The sequence below is a fragment of the Barbatula barbatula genome, assembly GCF_947034865.1.
Source record: "Barbatula barbatula genome assembly, chromosome: 8".
Classification (NCBI taxonomy): domain Eukaryota; kingdom Metazoa; phylum Chordata; class Actinopteri; order Cypriniformes; family Nemacheilidae; genus Barbatula; species Barbatula barbatula.
The window spans coordinates 178139-200526 of record NC_136771.1 but is presented as its reverse complement, the minus strand read 5'-3'; the positions used below and the strand labels follow the sequence as shown (position 1 = coordinate 200526).

The following is a 22388-nucleotide window of genomic DNA, read 5'->3' as shown; positions in this document are numbered from 1 at the left end:
AGGATATTTGCAGAGATAACCAGCGTGGATTGACCTTTCATCGCTTTTAAATCTTTTGTTTTGAAACTTTATCGGCCAGTTCTGCCATTTCATTTCAAAGATTTAATATGGTAACCATAGTTACAGCAACTAATATTAGTGCATAGTCATTGCTGTTTATATGAATCATCATCATCAAGATTCTCAACTATTAGCAATGGTGTGTAGGTGAAAACCGTGGTTACCATGGTAAATGCTGTAGGGGTTTCAAACTTAAAGCAATGGGTGGTCCGGTCAAACATCAGCATTCATATCATGCACTCGAGCTCCAAGCATTTACCAAATGAAAAAGAAAACAAAGGAAATGACACAAAACGTGTGACCTGACTGCAAGTTTATTTTTATATTACACTTTTAAAAACATGTATAAAATTGGTCCGGCTTCAGAAACAAGGCACGCAATGTCTTGATTCATGATCTCAGTGTTTGTATCAAGCATTCCCAATATAAAAACACATCCAGATTACTGAGGTTAAAATTCCGAGCAGCAAGTCAACCATGCAAATAAACTTTTGTGATGCAGACCGGATGCTTTAATAGTACGTCTCCCTCTCCACCCAACCTACAAAAACAATACAAATAATTAGCCAGTATATTGTGTACATAGTATATCTTTGCTCAAATGAATTTTTAATTTCACAAGTGAAACACAAAGTGAAAAACATCAACTCTGTTTCGAACGTAGATGGCAAGGCATCATAGGAAATTGCCAGTATCATGGTATGGAGTCTTTCTATATAAATGATGCTCTCTGTCAAATATATCTTTCATTTTGCTTTGCATGTTGTTTTCGATTTATCGTGGCCAACAATATAATCGCAGTATCTATAAAATGCCTTTGTTGTATAGAGAATGTGGCGCTGACGTCACACCGTGTTAAATGCTGGGTGTCGTGGGCTTATTTGTAGGTGGCAGCGGCTCTTTTCTGCTAGTGAGATCAGTTCAATGTTGTTCCGTTTGACGTGATTTATTCATATTTCCCACCGCTCTAATTCTCTTTACACCACTGTACGCAAAGGCAAGATTAGAGCCGCAGTAAAACAAAACAATTGCTAGTAAACAACCTCCGAAGACGGCGGCGGCGCCGACGTCGATTAACAAGCTCTATATTATACGATATGTGTCGCATTAACACAATAACAATAATAATGGTGGTTTTATAGATCACGGTTATTGCCAGTACTGTATATTTTGACATCCACCCCTAATAGGCACGTAACAATTCTCAACAATTTTCAATATGTATTCTAGATTTAACAACTGCGTTTTTACTTTTGTCTCTTCTATCTGTATTACTACGCATTAACTCTAAAGCTGCTTTGCAGCAATGCATAATTGTGAAAAGCACTGTGTATTGAATTCATGAAATGACGGGTAAAGTCAAGAGAATTAGTCATGTAGCATTTTCGCTTGTGGGGTTTTAGAAAGACATCTACTTTCGAGGGAATCAATGTAGGCAGTAGATAACACAGCAGGTTTTGGAACAGAGCTAGAGCTTATTTCTCTGTATATAAAACCGATATTTCCCTCACCTCCTGGGCTGCGTCGGATGATGAGTTTACGGATTTCATCATAAATAAAGATGAGGAGGGAGTAGGGGAAAGCGCAGAACCACCAGGTCGGTCTGTAAGAAACATTTCATAATTACTTTGATACCACCCAAGACAAACTTCCTCTGCTTTCTCTATAAAATAATTCAACACAATAGACCTGAAAGAAGAGACTTACTTCAGTGGGTACATTCTGAGGGCGACGTCCATGCCCGGGCAGTAGGACAGGAACGCTGCCAGAGCAGTTTCCTCAAACAGTCCAAAGATGAGAATCTTATTCCTATAGAGTAAAAACAAAGTAAGTTTCTTCATCTTCATTTGGGGAATTTATTTGAGTTAAAAGAGCCGTTGTATACTCACTTCATTCCTTGCTGGAAAACAGAGTTTCTTCTGGTCTTGCAGATGATCAGATCTGCCCACTGTACGATTACAATACTGGTGAAGAATGCCGTGTGGCACGTAAACTCCACGATCTTTCTCTGCTCGTATGTCTGAGGAAACCCAGAACATAAGATATTAGAGAATGAAAGAGAAACGATGGAGAAGAAATACACAACACTCACCCATTGCTGTCCGTAACTATCCTCCAGGTCATTGACCTGCTTGTCGTCCCAGTGGACTCGAATACCCAGCAACGTTGAGGGTAGAAATCCGTTTTCAGCCAAGATAACGAAATACGCAAAGAACCCGGCGAGAGCTTGAATCATACCTGTGGAGGCAAGCAGAACCAATCCTTTACAGTTCTGAAGACCTGCACGTCACCATCAGTTTGTGTTGAAACCTGTCTTACCGATTTGACCGTAAGCTATGCTAATGAGTCTCTCGTTTACAAGTTTGTCCGTCTTGGGGTTTCTGGGTTGCCGTTTCATGATGTCGCTCTCTGCAGCTTCGTAGGCCAATGAGATAGCAGGAACCTTAGTGACAGGACACCGGATATGTCAAATGAACCGATGACATCATCTCACAAACATAATGGCGACTAGTAATCCAGTGCTGTGCTTACCATGTCAGTGCCCAGATCGATACAGAGAATAGTGACGGTACCCAAAGGAAGAGGAATGTTGGCGATGATGAACAGGAGGAAGGGGGTGATCTCAGGAATGTTACTAGTCAGGGTGTAGGCAATGGACTTCTTTAAGTTGTCGAAGATCAGACGACCTAGCAAACGAAAGCAAAAGATGCTTCAGGATGCGACAAGGCACTCGGACAAAGCCACATGAAGCGTTGAGTGTTTTTTCATTTCATACCTTCTTCCACTCCAGTGACGATTGAAGCAAAGTTGTCGTCCAGCAATATCATGTCAGCGGCCTGTTTGGATACGTCAGATCCAGAGATACCCATAGCCACACCGATATCAGCCTTCTTCAGAGCGGGAGAGTCGTTCACACCATCACCCGTTACAGCCACGATGGCACCCTGTGGCCGACAGCAAAGCATCGTATACATTGTAAGCCACTTTACATTATACCTTTTATATTACAAAAGTTGTTCTAACGCAACCCTTGGTTATGGAGAGCAAGTTATCTACACCTATGATGACAAGAACGTATGTCTTCTTTAAACATGCAGACACCCTTTCAGTGTAACTGATATCATGATAAACGCGCTGCGAGCGAAACAAGCCATGGCAATTATTGTGATGTGAAGAATGATTACATCACATGCCTAATATATATGAGATATGTTGGAAACCTGTTGAATCGCACGGAGCGAGTTTCCCCATCGCTCATCTTAAAGATCAGGTGACAGATTGTGGGATTTTAAACCTTCCAGAAGACTAACCTGTCTCTGGCAGCCTTCCACGATAATCAGCTTCTGTTGAGGAGATGTTCTGGCGAACACAATTTCTGTGTGGTATTTCAAGATATCGTCCAATTCCTCGGGGGACAAATCCTTCAGGTCGCCACCATGAATCACACAAGCCTTTGCATCCCTTCAAAGAAAAACAAAACGAGATGAAAAACCAGAAACCGTAAATATCCAACCAGAAGGACTGACGGCGTAAAACATCTCACTACCTTGGGTTGACCTCATTGATGGGAATGTTCAGGCGAGCAGCGATGTCTTCAACGGTCTCGTTGCCCTCTGAGATGATACCCACTCCCTTGGCAATGGCCTTGGCTGTGATTGGATGATCACCAGTAACCATGATAACCTTGAAGAGCAACGTTTGAATCAGAACCAAGACTAAGGCATTTCCGTTTTGAGCATTTCTTCAACAGATTAAGATCTGATTATTTGTAGGAACGCTTTATTCTTGCGGGTACGTCTGGTATTTAAAATGTGAAGAAGACGGTGTGTTTTTTTCCCAAAACACAAGCTTGACCTTACATAACCCTTAAATACTTTTACTAGTATTACCTGCTTACCCTGTTGTGGAAATTTTTCATATAATCTTGGATACTTTGTACGAATGGTAATTTTATTATATTCAGGTTTTTGGGGCGTTTACTGGGCAACACAGTTGACAGTGACTTAATAAAAAAAAAGTAAAAACATATGTTGGTATGTTTATACACAAACATAAGTACAATATACATCGATAATAATTGTGTAACACTGTTGACAGGCCATTGATCCAATCTCAACAGATTTGATATACGTTTGATTTTATATGTGCTGTTTTTATCCTATTTGGTGGAAAAGAGGACACAGCTTCTAGTCTTCTATCCATGTGCTTCTAGAGGAAATGACATCACACTATGCAAACGATGTGAGTCTGAGGAAAAACCCTGGTAAGGTATAGCAAAATATAGCTTATATTAGACGAACACACCCAATTGTCTCGCTTTTCTAATCTGACCGAAGGATAAACTAAAGACAATTAGAAAATAGCAAAGAGGTGAATTGACGTGAACCCGCACCGAGCAACACGAATGATGCGAGCTGAAAAATGTCAACTCAAGTGGAGTATTCATGCAAAGAGCTCATTGACACCTAATGTTGACACGTATGGGCGTGTGAAGACACACACATGTTTTTCTTGTCATTAATAATAAAGAGCGAGGAACATGATGCTTTAATTATAAATGCAAGCATATCTAAAATAATAATAATAATTAAATCCAGAACAGGAAGAGCTTACATCTTCTGATGAAGTCTATAAAACAAGTGTACATTTGAGGTTATTTTAATGCAATCTTTGAAGCCTTTACGCTTTATTGGGTTGACAGTATATGAATAATATATCCAAAGGACATTAGATGTAGCCGCAATGATGAAGCCCTCCAAAGACTGATGTACCTTGATTCCAGCACTTCTGCACTTGCCCACGGCGTCAGGCACAGCGGCACGTGGAGGGTCGATCATGGACATAAGGCCAATGAAACAAAGGTTCTCAGTGGGGAAGTTCACCTCCTCCGTATCAAATGGGAAGTCCTCAGGAAACTGCTCGTCGGGAAGGAAGAAGTGGCAGAATCCTGTGAAGACACAAGAAGAAAACAGTTACGGGATTTACGGTTAAAATAAGTGCAAACTTGATTCTGATGGTTCGCAAGATTACCGAGTACTCGTTCTCCCAGACCACCGAGTTCCAAGTAGGCATTCTGGAAGGCGTCCCTCATCTCATCATCAAGAGGTTGCTCTTTTCCTTGGATCAAAATAGAGCTGCACCTGTCCAGGATTCTCTCAGGGGCTCCTTTCATCACCAGCAAGTGTTTGGTCTCAGACGAATTGGGATTCTTGTGGATGGAGAGCTTTAAAGCCAAATAGACAGAATACGTTACGAATCTGAATCTCATCCAACGTCTTCTCTTTTCTCCAGACGCTAGTGACAGAGATACCTGGTATTTGTTGGTGGAGTTGAAAGGGATCTCAGAGATCTTTGTGTATTTTTCTCTCATCTCTTTGACAGAACCGCAGCACAGCTCGATGCACTTCAGAAGGGCCGATTCAGAGGCATCGCCAGCCACGTCTCTCTGTGAACAAACACAAAGTGTAAGAAGAAAGTGCAGAGCGTGATCAAGAAACACTTGATTTGTTGCATGCACTATAAACACGGTTTCAGTGTATGTAGCAGGGCGAGGAATAAATTAGCTCTTGAATTCGAGGCGACTCTCCAACAAATTAGTCCCATTACAAAACAAGGCAGAAATGACAGTGTGTTTACAGAGAAACAGTTTGTTCCAGTCAGAGACTCTGGAGAGCGAGGGGTTTAAACAAATACCCAGAGGCAAAGAGAAGAACAAACACGGCCTGGCTGTGAGGCAGCGACTCTCAAAGGGCAGCACTGTGAACAGGTTAATTTTAAGAAAAAATGAAGGCGATTTTGGTTCGCGCCACATTAACTAACAGACCTTCATCAAAACACACCTTCAGAATGGCGATGCTCTCCTGCTCCGCAAGGAAAACGGCACGGTTGCACAGGCCGGCGACGCGAGCGAGGGCCGCCCATGTCGCTGAGCTCCTGTCAAATGAGGTTCCGCTCTGGTTCTCCGTGGTGTCCGCTTCATGAATCTGGTTGTCGAACCACATGTGAGCCACGGTCATCCGGTTCTGGGTTAAAGTTCCCGTCTTGTCCGAGCAGATGGTGGAGGTTGACCCGAGAGTCTCCACAGCTTCAAGATTCTTCACCAGACAATTCTTCTTTGCCATACGTTTGGCGGTCAGAGTCAGACACACCTGGAAATGAATAAAAAAGTTTCTTAATACCAAACTTTAATGCTGCACCATATTCCTTCTGAACCATGGTAAGAATAGCACTTACGGTGACGGTAGCCAATAGACCCTCTGGCACGTTGGCGACGATTATACCGATCAGGAAGATGACAGCTTCCAGCCAACTGTAGCCGAGGATCAAGGACAAGACGAAGAAGGACACACCCAGGAAGACAGCCACGCCGGTGATGATGTGGATGAAATGCTCAATCTCAATAGAGATTGGTGTTCGACCCACTTCGAGACCGGAAGCGAGAGTAGCGATACGGCCCATGACCGTGCGGTCGCCGGTGTTGATGACGATACCTCTGGCAGTCCCTATAAGAAAATCAAATTCAACGATTCTTTAATGGTTGGACCTAATGATTAAATATATAAGATTCAATTTTAGTAAGGTTGGCAGTTGCTGTAAACAAAACTGCCATTTTGTACCTTCAACGCAATTGGTGGAGAAGAACGCAATGTTTCTCGTCTCCAGAGGGTTTTCATTGGAGAAGTCAGGCGTACGAGTCTGAGGCTCAGATTCACCGGTGAGCGAAGAGTTGTCCACCTGAGAAAGAGACATGATCTTTAGTTAATCCTCGTATGTGTGAAATAAAAACACAACTTTTTATGGTAATTTATGATATCAATTTCACCTTGCATCCATGAGCAGAGATGATACGCAGATCGGCAGGAATTCTGTCGCCGCCCTTGACCTCCACAAGATCTCCAACAACCACTTCTTCAGCATTAATGTTGTTCTTCTCACCATTACGGATTACCAAAGCTTGCTGTGTGACATCAGACATTTTGAAGAAAAATCCTACACACAAAAAATGTCAACAAAAAAGATTACTTCACCAACCTGAGGGACGAGATTCTTGAAGGAGTCCATGATCTTGGAGCTCTTGGCTTCTTGATAGTAAGAGAAACATCCAGTGATCATCACGACCGCCGAGAGCACGATTCCCAGATACAACTGTGTAAAGCCAAAGAAGAGAGTTTAAGAGATAAAGTGAGATGTTTCAATGAAATGAAACAGGATTTTTCCTCACGTTATCGTTGGCAGGTTCATCCTCTGAAGCCGCCTGGATGCCGTACGCAAGAAAACAAAGGATGGCTCCAATCCACAGGAGAGTCGAGAAGCCTCCGAAGAGCTGTTTGCAGAACTTCACCCATTCTGGGGTTGTTGGGGGCGGAGTCAAAGCATTGGGTCCATCACGAGCCAAGATTTCTCTAGCACGATCTGCGGTCAATCCCTGGAACACAACCCGCCCAGGCAACCATTATACCAATAATTACTTCAAGAACATTTCCACATGTCAGAAGTACCTGCGGGCTGGATTTGCAAAGCATTCCTCTACATTTAAATGAGAAAAGACTTTGAAATGTTTTGTATCCCTGAAAAAACATTCTTAATAATGTTGAACGAAAATTTGCCAAAGATATTGATACAACTATTTGTAAATATAAACAAGTAAGGACAGCCTCGGTCAAAAGGTCAGATGTTTGACATGTGTTTGCTTGTTTGAACATGTTTGACATGCATGGAGTTAGATATGTTCAATGTGACTGATCACTTGCCAAAAAGTTGTTTAGGAATTTCATATTAATGTAATATATAGATGGATCTTATTGTTAGCTACTGTACATTCAGATAAACTGCCAACCAAGGAAAACATGATTATACTATCAAATGTACACGCTGGTGGGACTATGTCTCCCGGCTGGCCTGGGAAAGCCTCGGTGTCCCCCCGGAAGAGCTAGAGGAATTGTCTAGGGTGAGGGATGTCTGGGCATCTCTGCTTAGACTGCTGCCCCCGCGACCCGGCCCCAGATAAGCGGAAGAAAATGGATGGATGGATGGACTATCAAATGTTTGTCTGTAAAGATGTATAACTAAAGTCTAAACTCACCTTGGTGAAATCAGTTCCGTATTTCTTATTGAGCTCATCCAGCGTGAGTTTGTGGTCATCCTGCAACAGCGCATAAAAAAACAAATTTCACTGAGATGTGCTCGCCAACAGGCGTTTGGCAGCAATGAATAAAACCAGAGTGAAACAAACTGACTCACCAAGTCGACTTCTTTTTTCAGCTCATCCATGTCTTTATCTTTCTCCTTTTTGCCCTTGGGCTTTGACTTCTTGCCCCCCTGCTCTGAGGTGGCCGCCAGCTCATATTGTTCTCGACCTTCCTGTGGAGCAACAAAAAACAACCGTCACATTCCCCACAATCCGCGTGCATTGTCCAAAAGGGCTCTAGACTGGGCCACAGTTTTCCTAAATGGGTGCGACTCATCAATATATCATTTTTGTGTATTATAAATGTAATATTGCGCAAGCGGTGCATTCATTCACTCATTTCCGTCTCCCCTCATTTAACCATTCACCATCATGTGTTTAAACTTTAAGCACTTAACTATTGTATAAAGCTCTAAAATACTGCAAAGAATGCAAAATGTTAACGGTATACATCACATTAAATCCTATTTATTTGTGGGTCTCTGTTGATAAAGCCAAACGGGAATCAATGCAGCTTTCACTAAGACAGTAGCTTTAAGAAAGATGTGCTTTAAATATGGTAAGTGTTGAAATAGATTTTACATGTACTACACAAAGAATGAAATCATAAACAATGATTTGTATTACTTTCTAATTGATGAATGAATGTATTAAACACATTTGAATGAAGTTTTAATGGTTCTTTTTTCTAACTTCACCCCATAACAACTGAATAGCTTTCTAGCAGCTGTGCCATCTCTCTCAAATGAAAATGCAAAAGTGAATGTGCGATGATTCATATTTAACAATTGCTACACTTTGACTTTTGAGTAAGTGATAATGTTCAGCAGCTGGTTGTTATGTCAGAATAATCCCTTCAGTGTGATTGTGAAGCGGAGGGTCTTGTGTCTCACTGAAGGGGTTTATTTCATGATAACAGCGGCTGTTCATACATTATCCCTCTTATTAAACGGCCACTGGCCACATGAGAAAAACTGGACATTAAATGTGAAATATGTTATTAGCTCATTTTTACCGAATGCAGATCTTCTGTGAGGAAAAGCCATTAAGTTTAGTTTTTAAGGTAAGAAACGATGTTCAAATGTCACGAACAGGCAAATTGGTTTAATCCTTTGTAAAGACAATGTCATACATGTTATTAAAAGATACATTTACAACTGTTAAAATGATTTCATGCATCCGGGTTGGCCTGTGTTATTAGCTTTAAGCGGTTGTTATCGGAGAATAATAAACCTGCAAATGTGCCAATCAGAAATGTAATAATGATTATAAAGCGGAATTCTCACAACTTAATTGATATTTCACAATGTCAGCATGCAAATAAAAATGTAAAATATTAGCAAGAGGTTAGAGTTGAGATTACCTCAGCGAGCGGTTGATGTCAATGGATAACGTGTCGCAATTAACATTTAACTTCAGTCGTGGAGGTCAAGGGTTGCAATTCTTTGAAGCAACAGGTCTTATCATCCTGAATACAATGTGTGATTCATCTTTGAACCCAAGATTTCGTGTGATCTGGTATTTGCTGGAGTTCAAGATCAAATCATATCTAGCCATGAGGAGAAGTCATGCTCAAGTATTTGTGAATTGTACAGTTTGCAGGATAACTGTTGACTTCTGGGCATACAGTCAAAGGATTGTGTATGATTTGGGTTTATCATTCATAAGTAAACTTAAAGAAAACATGTATTATTTTTATATCAAGTTTATCATTTTCAAACAGGTAATATGTCTCACACTTTTCTCAGCTGTTAATCTTTATTTTCTTCATCAGGTCTATTCACTGCTACAAATCCACATAAAAGTGGGAAAGTTGTTTATACTGTAAACGAAAGGACGTGAAGATAAAAGAAGCCCACAACAAACAACACAACACCTGTAGCGCCCGGCCGATCTCATTTCCATCTCATCAGAATACACGCATGATCACTTTCCACATGCGTGTTCAATGTGAAAGACGTCAAAAGTTAAATATCGAGTTAAAGGGTTAAACATAAAAAACAAAAATGGCAGGACACAAATCTATTCATGTTGTTCAAATATTCTGGACGTCATGAGATTAATAAACAACTTTCAACAAGTTTATTCACGTGTGTGCCTAAACCAGTCTGCAGAAACATATCGCTCGTCTAATTCTGAGACTTTGCACTGTTGCCACGGGAGACGGAGCCGCACCTCTAGACCCATCTATGGCTTTGGTCACGTGTCCAACTCGACCGTCTTTGTTTCACAAGTGGCATATAAATGGGAGGTTGAGAAGAAAACAGAGTAGAAACTTGTCCACACCAGTCGCCAGTCCATTAAACCAGAGCAAGAGATTTACTCAAGCACATTCAGTTAAAGCTGTAGTCCAATCATTTCATCATTCTAGTTTGCTTTCTTTTCTCATTTAATCCACAATCTTCCAATATGCATTAAACAAACAGCACAAACAATTGAGCAGAACGTGGAACGACCGACATGAATGATTATGCACTTTCCCTTTAACTCCACAAGTTTACCTTAAACCTAATGATCCGTGTTCTCACGGTATAGTAACAGGAAGTTCCCAAGAGCCTGACTTTATACATCTCACATATTATAAAAGTAAACATTTCACGCTTTTATAATAAAGAGGAATTATGGGAAGCGCAGAAACACTCATGAGACCATTTTAACAGAAGCATGAAAACCTGACGTCAAACTTGCACGTTTCTGGTGGTGTGTTCAAGAAAAGTTCACGTGGAGGCGAAATGTCTGTAGTCCACTGTACCAAAAAAGGTAAGGGGTCCCGAGACGGCCCCTCAGGGGGGTGGGCTCTGCCTGTCCTGTCAGACGGGACTGTCAATGACAAAAGGTCTCACTAACACACACTGACGGATGAATGGAAAGAATGTTGAGCCCATCAGAGGAGGGGTTGAGTACGCAGCTGGGATTAACACCTGATGCCGACCTTTAAGCGCACTACACTACATGCTTACATTCACATATTGACTCACATACATTTTTTGGAGCCTATGGTTTGTAGTTCCGCTGTCGACCTGCAGAGATGAAGATCATTTATGCATTTGGGCAAATCCACCATTAAAAGCCCACACTGGTCAAACAAAGACATTCATTTGAATATTAAAAAGATGACTCGCTGTCTATCAAGCCTAGTGGTTATGGGTAATATCTGAACCACATTCAAAAGACTCCAACAGCAATCATACAATACAACAGAACAAGTTAAAATACTAAATATATAACCAAAACAAAATACTAAAGATGTAAATTGCACGGCATTATTCATAACTCTCCACCCGCTGTCTGCAGTCAGTGGCAAGACATCTGCCCCATTGCGGTGGGATTTAATGGGGGAATGGATAGCTGAATGCACCAAAGCCTGATGAAACACGCAGAGAGGTGTTTGCTCTCATCACACCAGTACTGTGGGACTGAGCGCATCTCTAGTGATGCTGAGAGCCTCATATTAGGCAGCGGTGTTCCGCTCAAACCTCAAGATTCTGACTGGATGTGAGGAGGGGTGGATCTCTCTATCTTCAGCTCAGCCTGTTGAGCGAACCCTCGGGCTTCATAGAGATAAACGCAGATAAACGCGTTTCGAGATCAAACAAGTTGATGTTCAGTCTGAACGAGCCTCCATCAGTCCCATCAGACGCATGCACCCGTCAGACGCATGCACCCGCCAGACGCATGCACCCGCCAGACGCATGCACCCGTCGTATGTATCGTGGCGTGTTGTTTCTTTATGTGGTTTAGTAAAACAGGTGTTAGTTTTGTTGTTGTTTGTGGTGATACATTAATACATTAAGCGTAGTGTACCTGTAGACATGTAAATCAACGGTTAGCGCACTTTTACTACAGTAAACCCATAGTTCATGTTCATAGTGGAAATCCACATTAAACGGGTTATCTTGAGTTCACGATACACATCACGAGATTCAAATCAAAGAGTTGCTTTACGTTTACACGCTGAATAATTCAATACATTGCTCCTGTACAACACCACGCGTGGATATTCAAACACGTCTCGCGTGAGATACAGTGTCACGTCATCCGTTTCTCTCTCTCTCTCTCGTGACACGCGCGATTACTGAAAGTCACAAGACAACATTTGTTTAGACACACGGCCTGACCCACCCATCGTGTCCGTGTCGGGAGTTCCCGAGGAGTCGGACTTTCTCTTAAAGACACAGAACTAAACTTGTTGCTCTTTGCTGTGAAGTAAAGCGGTTAGTTGGAGTGGATCGAGTGGGCGCATAAAGATCTCATTCATTTCAACTCATCTGAACACAGAAACTGCGGAAGTGAAAAAGAAACCATGTGAACGTGAAAGCCAGTCACCAAACCAAACGTGTTTTCATTAAGCGCAACGTTTGGGCGAACACGCAAAAAAAAAAAAAACATAGACATTTAACTGTTTAGCGAAAAGACAAATTCACACTTACTCCTCGTCCCATTTTGGCCAAAATCGACCACCTGTGTCTTAAAAAAATCCAAGTTTTCTTAAAAACAACAAATTAAAAGTCCCCAAATCCCGTTTTTTTCTTTATATGTTCTTCTTCGGTCACCGCCGGACGCGTCAAAACCGAGTTACAGACCGAGCGTGCAAACGCTTATATACGGCGTGTTTTTTTCACAGTGACGTCTGCTCGTATCGCTATGGTAACGCGGAGAAAGGGGCGTGGCGTGCAGAGAAGAAGATTGTATCAGACTTTGATCACGTGAAAAGAAAGCCATTGATCTTTGATCTTGAGTTATGGACACGTAAAGTGAACAGTGTATGCTTGGGTGAGCTCAGTGGGTTCAAATGTGTTTGCAACTGATTAAGCGATAAACTCGAAACATGCAAATGCAAACTTCTGTAGGTCGTGAAAATCCTGACCAGCTTGTTTTTTATTCACTTCTACCTCGCGTGCAAGCATATTCACCTGATGACGTCACAGTGGAATTGGTGTGATCTAATTGGATGTATTTGACAAGCTGTTTTTGTCAACATGATTCTCTCAGGATCTCATTTCATGGTCATTATATGGATTATCCTCATAACAGGGATTATGCCCATTAGGCACAACTATTGACCAATAGTGTCTGTACCAGACGGCATCTTCGAGGCAGGAGAGCTAAAAATATCTCGAATTTTATCTACAAGCTGTACGTGGGCTCTAGACTATAAATGTGTTGTCATGGAAACTATCATGTCACCCCTAATTTTTAGACAAGAAGAATGCCCCCTAGTGGCAGAAGTGAATGCTTATGAATCTCAGAAAGACTTTTATCAGCAGCTGTGCCTTTATCATGTTTATAGTTCGTGTTTTTATTCTCAAATGTCAATAGAACATATTTCTCACAGTGTTTTTGCTCTATATACAGGTCAGTATTCAGTTGAACATAATGCTCTTTATATAGTTGTATTGATCCCCTTTTCATTTGAATTGTGATCATATGTTTGTTTAGTTCATTATTCACAACATCTGTTGTAATGCCGTGTTCTTTGTGGAACACATTAGCTTCTTTATATTTTTATAACATATGTTGGAGTCACGAACACAAACGCAACAAGAATCTGATTGGACTGAATGTTTATTGGTTGAAATTGAGAACATTCTGTATGATTTTAAAGAGTTTGCAATAGATGGTGGTCTCGTCTCAGTAGTATGTTTCTTTCTCCACCCAGCCTGAAACAATATAGCACAGAGTTATTTCAACCTTCATCTCTCGACGGAATGGAGAACAACAGAATATTGTTATGAAAGTAATACCGCTATCAGAGATCGCCTTTAAAATCAAACTTTCTTGGGAAACATATTTAAAAGAAGAAAACTGTAATTTAACAGCAAACTCTTTGCTTACCTCCTGGGTTCCGTCTGAGGATGTATCTTCTAGCTTCATCATAGACGAAGATGAGCAGTGAATATGGGAAGGCACAGAACCACCAGCATGGCCTGCAAACAAAACAACATTGTTAAAGCGTTTGTTAATGTCTTTTGACATCATCTAGTGCAAACTAGATCCGTTCACTTACTTGAGTGGGTACATTCTCAAAGCCACGTCCATGCCCGGACAGTAAGACAGGAAACAGGCCAAAGCTGTTTCCTCAAATAATCCAAAGATGAGGATTTTGTTTCTGTGATACAAAGGTGTTTTTTTAGTCTTTGCTAACAAGGCTATGACTCTACAACAATGATGATGACAATCACACCCTTTTAAAATAATACTAATACTAATAATCATATTTTTGTCTGGTAGTGGCCTTTTAGAGTCAAAATGTGCCTGAATCTGAGCAAACAAGCCATTCTCACAGACATGAGGCAATGTGGTTTGTTTGAAGACGGCTCTTTGTTTGCACACCTCATTCCCTGCCGTACGATGGAATTTCTCCTGGTTTTACAGATGATCAGATCTGCCCACTGAACGACCACGATACTGGCGAAGAATGCCGTGTGACACGTGAACTCCACAATCTTTCTGCGCTCATAAGTCTATACAGAAAAACACAGGGGGAAATATGATCAAATTGACGTTTAGAGCGATTCACAGATTGTCCCACAGCTGTGACACTCACCCACTGTTGTCCGTAGCTGTCTTCCAGGTCATTGACGTATTTATCATCCCAATTGACTCGGATTCCTATTAGATCAGATGGCAGGAATCCGTTCTCGGCCAGAATGACGAAGTAGGCAAAGAACCCTGAGACCGCTTGCATCATACCTAATATTGAGTTTGGTCAAAATAATTGTTTCATTTAGGTGGTTAAAATTTGTGTAGTAACTCAACATAACGTAATGTGTCAGATTCATTTGTTATGAAATAAAAAAACATCCTAGTCAGTCATAGTCATCCTCCACATGTTAAGGGGAGTTTTTAACTCGAAATATGTATTGAAAATGGCAAAATAGTTACATATGTTGAATGCAAAGTTGATCGTTTCACTTATATTTTTTGATTTATAATTCAGAATATACATTCTGACGAAAACATTCTGAGCTCTCTGTAAATAAATGCTCCTACCGATTTGACCGTAGGCCATACTGATGAGCCTCTCATTCACCAGCTTGTCTGTTTTAGCATTTCTGGGTTGTCTCTTCATGATGTCACTTTCAGCAGTTTCGTAGGCCAATGAGATCGCAGGAACCTGTGGCGATGACACAAAACAAATGAACAAAAAACAGCAAATTCCAAAACAGTGAAAGTGCAATGTGCAAACAATAAGCATCAAACACTGAATCCGCAGTGATCAAGCCATTTCCAAGTTTGTGATTTTTAGGGTTACTTCAGGACATGGCTAATGTCACTGAAATTAGTTGTTGTGATATCTTTTCATTTAAAGGGATAGTTCACCCAAAAACGCCAATCTGTTTATTTACCCCCAGGCCATCCGAGATGTAGGTGACATTTTTTCCTGAGTAGAAACATAAAGGAGATTGTTTGGTAGATCCGCAGCCCTCTACGCTTTAATGAGAGTCTATGGACTCCACCTGTCTAAGAGTTCCTAAAGCACATCATTCCTGGCGACATGTTAATGTCTTGTGACGCAAATCGTTTGATGTTTTCATAAAACCGAATGTCATTTTTAATAATATTAGCCATACTGTGCAGCCTCTTCACACGTCCCGATCGTGATCTTCTTTCTTGTAGTATTTGGTGGCGGAGGGCATAACAGTGTCTGGTGCGTTTAGCGCCACCTACAGAAAACAAGTGTTGAGCAACTTTCGTAGAAATGACTCTCAACACTCCCTTAGACTCTTAGACAGGTGGACCCCATAGACTCCTATCGTATGAAGTAAAGAGGGCTGCGGATTTCTCTTCTTTGTGGATCTTCTCAGTTTTTCAAGTTTTTTTATGTAAAACATTTTCTCTAGCACGGTATGAAGATCAGAGTATCAGAAATTGAATTATGAACACAATACGTGATGAGCAAAGTTGTAACTTTAAAAAAAATTAAAAAAAGTTATCATTTTTGTTGTTTTCTGACCAATGGGTGGAGCTCTACCTAGGTACTGATCCAAGCAATACAGGAAAAATAAGACTTATAAGCAGAAACATTTTACCCAATCTAGTTCTTTTCACCTACCATGTCAGTGCCCAGGTCAATGCAGAGAATGGTGACAGTGCCCAAGGGTAGAGGAATATTCGCAATGATAAACAAGAGGAAGGGTGAAATCTCAGGGATGTTGCTGGTCAGGGTGTAGGCAATAGACTTCTTCAAGTTGTCAAAGATCAGACGTCCTAAAATTAAGTTTCATGTTTGAGTGTCAAAGAAATATTTATAAATGTTGAGACTTCAATAACATTTCATACCTTCTTCCACTCCAGTGACGATTGAGGCAAAGTTGTCGTCCAGCAGAATCATGTCAGCGGCCTGTTTGGATACGTCAGATCCAGAGATACCCATAGCCACACCGATATCAGCCTTCTTCAGAGCGGGAGAGTCGTTCACACCATCACCCGTTACAGCCACGATGGCACCCTGATAAAGACGGAAAAGCATTAAACCAACTGGAGTAAAATCATCTAGGGTGATCACGATAAATAGTACCTGTCGCTGACAACCCTCCACTATGATCAGTTTTTGTTGTGGAGACGTTCTAGCAAACACGATTTCAGTATGATGTTGGAGGATGTCATCCAGCTCATTCTCAGACATGCTCTTCAATTCTCCTCCATGGACCACACACGCTTTAGCATCTCTGGAAGTGTACTCCATGTTAGCAGACATTGATCCAAAGCCTATTTCCTATTTCTTTGTAGATCAGGGACTATAGGTGAGATTTTACCTTGGATTAACCTCACCGACAGGAATGTTTAAACGTGCAGCGATATCTTCCACAGTCTCGTTGCCTTCAGAGATGATGCCGACACCCTTTGCGATAGCTTTAGCCGTAATCGGATGGTCACCAGTAACCATGATAACCTGTCAGAAGATTCTGAATTATCACTTGAGCAACTGAATTTGATAGCAATGTGAACGAAATTGAATATGTTACAACAAAGGTGCAACATATTCAACCTGTGGATCTTGATTCAAGGATAACGTCTTGACCCAAGACCTTTGGCAATAGCCTTAGCTGTAATTGGATGGTCACAAGAAACCATGCTAACCTGTGATAGGACACTTAGGTACTTTATCATTTGATTAATTTATGGGTGCAATATTTTTAGGTAAGGGATCTTGAATCAAGGTGAAACAGCACCTTGATTCCAGCACTCCTGCACTTGCCCACGGCATCTGGAACGGCGGCACGAGGCGGGTCGATCATGGACATGAGGCCGACAAAACACAAATTCTCTGTTGGGAAGTTCACTTCATCTGAATCAAATGCAAAACCTCCAGGGAACTGGTCATCAGGGAGGGAAAAGTGGCAGAAACCTGTGAGAAAGAACCAGGAATTACCAATGTGTGTTATACTTCGGCAGCGATAACTGAATGTTACGAGGTGACTTTACCCAGCACTCTTTCACCAAGACCTCCAAGCTCTACGTAAGCATTCTGGAAAGCATCTTTTAATTCATCTTCAAGAGGTTGCTCTTTTCCTTGGATGAGAATAGTGGAGCATCGTTCCAGGATTCTCTCAGGGGCTCCTTTCATCACCAGCAGGTGTTTAGACTCAGAGGAATTGGGATTCTTGTGGATAGAGAGCTAGAGCGAAGCAGATTAGATGCTGTTAGCACGACTAGTTAAATCTGTACGATCTGACCTACAGAGAATCTTTCAGAGTATAAAATACCTGGTATTTGTTGGTGGAGTTGAAAGGGATCTCAGAAATATTGGTGTACTTGTCTCTCATTTCTTTCACCGAACCGCAGCAAAGCTCGATACACTTCAACAGAGCAGACTCGGAGGCATCGCCAGCTGTTTCTCGCTGCAAAAGATTGATTGAGTTTCACTTGCATCAACACCATACTGGGGTGGACTTCTAGTCACTCCAGATGTAAATTTAGACTTCCTTAAAGTAAATATTGAGTGCTCAAGTATACCTTCAGGATTGGCACATTGTTCTGATCAGCAAGGAAGACGGCACGGTTGCACAGGCCGGCAACACGAGCGAGGGCCGCCCAAGTCGGAGAGCTTTTGTCAAATGAGGTTCCACTCTGGTTCTCAGTGGTGTCCGCTTCATGAATCTGGTTGTCGAACCACATGTGAGCCACAGTCATCCGGTTCTGTGTTAAAGTTCCCGTCTTGTCTGAGCAGATGGTGGAGGTTGAGCCGAGAGTCTCCACGGCTTCAAGATTCTTCACCAGACAATTCTTCTTTGCCATACGTTTGGCGGTCAGAGTCAGACACACCTGCAAGAGTAGATAAAAGTATTCAGTTTTGGCTCAGGGATGCTAGTTAGAAGGATTTGGAAAAGACCCAACAGATGGAACAATGTGGCTGCACTTACAGTTACAGTGGCAAGGAGACCCTCGGGTACATTAGCAACAATGATTCCGATAAGGAAAATTACGGCTTCCAACCAGCCATATCCAAGAATCAGAGAGAGGATGAAGAAGGACACACCCAGGAAAACAGCCACACCAGTGATGATGTGGATGAAGTGTTCAATCTCTCTAGCAATCGGTGTCTGTCCAGATTCAAGGCTGGAGGTGAGACTGGCGATACGACCCATGACGGTGCGGTCACCGGTGTTGATGACAATGCCTCTGGCAGTACCTAGAAGATATTTTCAAATCTGAAGCTGTGTATTTTTTACTAGTCCTTTTGATTTTATTCATCATACTTCAGATGTTTTGTACCTTCAACGCAGTTGGTAGAGAAGAATGCAATGTTTCTTGTCTCCAGAGGGTTTTCATTGGAGAAGTCGGGAGTACGAGTCTGAGGCTCAGATTCACCAGTGAGTGAAGAGTTGTCCACCTGGAAAGGAGGAAGGTAAGATTCAAGTTTATTTTCTTCTTCATTCATACAGTAGGTAAGCAGGAGTATACTATTATTTGACTTTCATATGCTTTACTGTAGGTCCCACCTTGCATCCATGTGCAGAGATGATACGCAGGTCAGCTGGGATTCTGTCTCCACCTTTGACCTCCACCAAATCACCAGCGACTACTTCCTCCGCATTGATGCTGTTCTTCTCTCCATCACGCACAACCAGGGCTTGCTACATGATCAGAATAACCCAGACCACATTTTAAGTTCTGTGTGACAGCCACATTTTCAACAGAATGAATGAACATTTCGGTACCTGAGGGACAAGGTTCTTGAAAGATTCCATGATTTTAGAACTCTTGGCTTCTTGATAGTATGAGAAGCATCCTGTGATTATGACAACAGCAGCCAGCACAATTCCCAGATAGAGCTACAAAAAAACATATCTTGCATATCTGTGACTTAATGACCATAAAGTTAACTTTGCCAAAGTAAGACAATTATTAATGTCTCATACATTGTCATTTGCTGGTTCGTCCTCGGAGGCAGCCTGGATTCCATATGCCAGGAAACACAGAATTGCACCAATCCACAGCAGTGTTGAGAATCCACCAAAGAGCTGTTTGCAGAACTTCACCCATTCAGGAGTCGTAGGAGGTGGGGTCAGGGCATTGGGTCCATCACGAGCCAAGACCTCTCTCGCACGGGAAGAGGTCAAGCCCTGCCAGAAATAAACAGTAAACAGCAAGTGAAGACAGACAGAGGGTGTGGTTTTCAGGCCTTTTTTTATACTTTTAACTAAAATGTAAAATATTTCATAAGTAAGAGGGGACATGGTGTCCTTGTGGTGAAAGGGCAAGGTTGGTATAGTGCAGAGGGTGTGGTCTGGGTAGGGGTGGGTCCAATGTCACTTAAGCTAGTTGACAACCCACTTTCTTTGGCCACTCCCCTCTTGGACCTGCAAGTACACCAATGGGCATGTACGGAAGTGCCCAAATCCAGTGCTTCAGGTGAGCTTCACCAAACAGGGGCAAATGTGCCCCTCCTCTTTCATGGTTACATCAGCTGGGTGGAAATAAACGGGATGGGGCATTGCTAACATTAGAGTGAATGGCTTTCCTTTCCACAAGGATGGACAGCACAATCTTTTGAGAATTGGTAAGTATCATACAACATGGTTATTAATATATTATATTTGTACATTTTAGTATGATTTGCTCTTGCACCAGTTATGATAAGGTTGTGGGGTTAATGGAGGGGCTTCAGTATTTCTTATAGTTATACATTTTGGTACAATTCACATTGTTTGATTTTATAAGAATTAGCCATCTTGTAAATAATTTACGAGTTCCCGTGAGATCAGGTTACATGGCTAGAATAATGTTAAGCACAAATACATTTTGCTAATATTTTGTTGCCGTTTTAGATAGAATACATCAGCAGTTTTACCTTTTTTCTTCATCTCATTATAGTGTTTTATATATTAAAATTTTTAGATATATTGTGTAATTTTATTGTGGTCTCTGTAAAGCACTTTGGTCAGCGAAGGCTGAATTTAAATGTGCTTTATAAATAAACTTACTTACTACTTACTTACTTAAACACACCTGCTGTGAACCAGTAAACACGTAAATGCAGCTTTTGTATATATAATTATCAGGTTAGTGTTGAAGGCGCCAATCAGTCATATGAGACGTGTTAAGCTTCATGTTACATTTTAGTGTTTTGCAATCATGTTACAAGTGAAAAAAGTATCTAATCCTTCTACAATTTTGTGAATAACATCAAACATCATAAAGCTGCTACAGTAGAATGTTTTAAAAGAAAGACTCACTCTGGTCAGGTCGGTGCCGTATTTGCGGTGAAGTTCATCGAGAGTTAACTTGTGATCATCCTGCAGAAGAAAACCCAAAGAGTTCCATTCACAAATAAATATTGCTCACATATGACCTTGCAGTCATTTTCTTCTGTACTGTATGTGTTTTTAGAGTATCGCACCAGATCCACTTCTTTTTTCAAATCGTCCATGTCCTTCTGCTTTCTTTTCCCCTTTTTTGGCATTTTGGCTCCATCCTCTGAAGTCGCCGCCAATTTGTACTTATCATTCCCTGTCTATTGACAATCAGATACACAATAGCATACATAACATATACGACCAACGCATAACTTTTTTTAAAAAACGTTACCAAAACCATTAACAAATCATTTTTAATGTTAATGCAAAATGTACAGAAATCCAAAAAGTGTAAGAAACATAAACTCACGCCAAGCCCCATTTTTCCTTATGTACTTCAACCCAAAGTTTGGAGATTTTCTTTCAGTCCTTCTGTGAGTCTCTTTGGAGACAAAAGTCCCTGTGTTTCTAATCCAGGTTCCTAAAATTTATACCCTGCCAACTCACCTGTTTTCAAGGAGGGGTTTTAAGAAAATGTGGGCGGGGTTTGGCTGATGTCAACTTCAAATGTTTTTAACCTTCATGCACACACGTAGGTCATTCAACCTAGATGAAGAACTGGCCTTTTAAATATTGATGCTACATAAGATAGTTTGCAACATTTTTACTCCATGCCTTTGTTTCTGTGCATCACTGTGAGCTCTATTTGTCTGTTCTTATGAAAGATTTCATTGTTTATAATCAGGCAGGCGCCACCTTATTTTTTTAACTTTTGGCCACTTCTCCAATTCAAAAGGAAAGTGACTATAACTTATGATTATAAACTGGGCCTGCATTCCTCGTGTGTTTTGTAAACGCTTTGCTATCTTTTGTCAGTCAACAGTGGATTACGTTAATTTCCTGCATGTTTAACTGCAGTTTGACATCACTACGCAAATATATGGCAGTAAATCTATCAAAATGACATGATGGTTCCCCTCAGGGTTTGCAGGTATTTGTTTGGTAAAGACTGACAATAGAGCGCAGCTCAGCAGTGGGTGGGTGTTATGGTCCAGAGGGCTTTGGCATGCCTGTCAAGGACCACATGCGTCTTTAAGAGGGGGATTCAACAGCGCTGATGCTCAAGGTGAAATCAGGTTTGTGGGAATGTCACAGTGACGTGTAGCTTGACCATTCACTTTTCTACCTATCCATTCAGATGTCGATTGGTTGGGTTTTAATGTTGCTTTTCTGGCACTCATTAACTTTGCTGATCATAAAATAAATCTTAGAACCTGTTTCAAGAAAACCGTTCCGGTCTCTGAATTAATGTTATATTCATGCAGAAGTCTTGTGACTTGAACCTGCCAGAAAATTTTACTTTGCTAAGAATGTGTGACCTTTTCTTTTCAGTTTTT

General features: G+C 41.3%; 2 protein-coding genes across 2 annotated transcripts; both read right to left on the bottom strand.

Moving 5' to 3' along the window:
- Positions 1-356: 356 nt before the first annotated feature.
- LOC306897470 (sodium/potassium-transporting ATPase subunit alpha-1) lies at positions 357-12902 on the bottom strand. Its single transcript, XM_079462255.1, has 22 exons — positions 12679-12902; positions 8302-8421; positions 8144-8203; positions 7283-7486; positions 7093-7206; positions 6884-7018; positions 6678-6795; positions 6295-6563; positions 5901-6209; positions 5372-5506; positions 5092-5284; positions 4833-5008; positions 3608-3744; positions 3372-3522; positions 2837-3005; positions 2593-2747; positions 2380-2503; positions 2153-2298; positions 1950-2080; positions 1768-1869; positions 1572-1663; positions 357-601 (listed from the first exon to the last, which is right to left on the bottom strand). The coding sequence occupies exons 1-22, from the start codon at positions 12688-12690 to the stop codon at positions 573-575; spliced, it is 3081 nt and encodes a 1026-aa protein (XP_079318381.1). The 5' UTR covers positions 12691-12902; the 3' UTR covers positions 357-572.
- An 860-nt stretch (positions 12903-13762) lies between these two features.
- On the bottom strand, positions 13763-21488 carry atp1a1a.4 (ATPase Na+/K+ transporting subunit alpha 1a, tandem duplicate 4). Its single transcript, XM_079462256.1, has 22 exons — positions 21362-21488; positions 21096-21209; positions 20932-20991; positions 19615-19818; positions 19414-19527; positions 19195-19329; positions 18968-19085; positions 18616-18884; positions 18209-18517; positions 17959-18093; positions 17678-17870; positions 17425-17600; positions 17008-17144; positions 16770-16920; positions 16532-16700; positions 16305-16459; positions 15242-15365; positions 14796-14941; positions 14582-14712; positions 14256-14357; positions 14084-14175; positions 13763-13908 (listed from the first exon to the last, which is right to left on the bottom strand). The coding sequence occupies exons 1-22, from the start codon at positions 21371-21373 to the stop codon at positions 13880-13882; spliced, it is 3075 nt and encodes a 1024-aa protein (XP_079318382.1). The 5' UTR covers positions 21374-21488; the 3' UTR covers positions 13763-13879.
- Between the last annotated feature and the right edge of the window lie 900 nt (positions 21489-22388).

Bases quoted from the DNA above. Each gene is read 5' to 3' on its own strand.
- atp1a1a.4 (XM_079462256.1), bottom strand. The intron at 17,145-17,424 runs GTGCTGTTTCAC...ATCTTCTGACAG, and splicing joins GCAGGAGTGCTGGAATCAAG to GTTATCATGGTTACTGGTGA. The intron at 16,701-16,769 runs GTACTATTTATC...CGTCTTTATCAG, and splicing joins TGGAGGGTTGTCAGCGACAG to GGTGCCATCGTGGCTGTAAC.
- LOC306897470 (XM_079462255.1), bottom strand. The intron at 7,207-7,282 runs GTGAGGAAAAAT...GGCTTTACACAG, and splicing joins ATGAACCTGCCAACGATAAC to TTGTATCTGGGAATCGTGCT. The intron at 2,081-2,152 runs GTGAGTGTTGTG...GGGTTTCCTCAG, and splicing joins ATAGTTACGGACAGCAATGG to ACATACGAGCAGAGAAAGAT.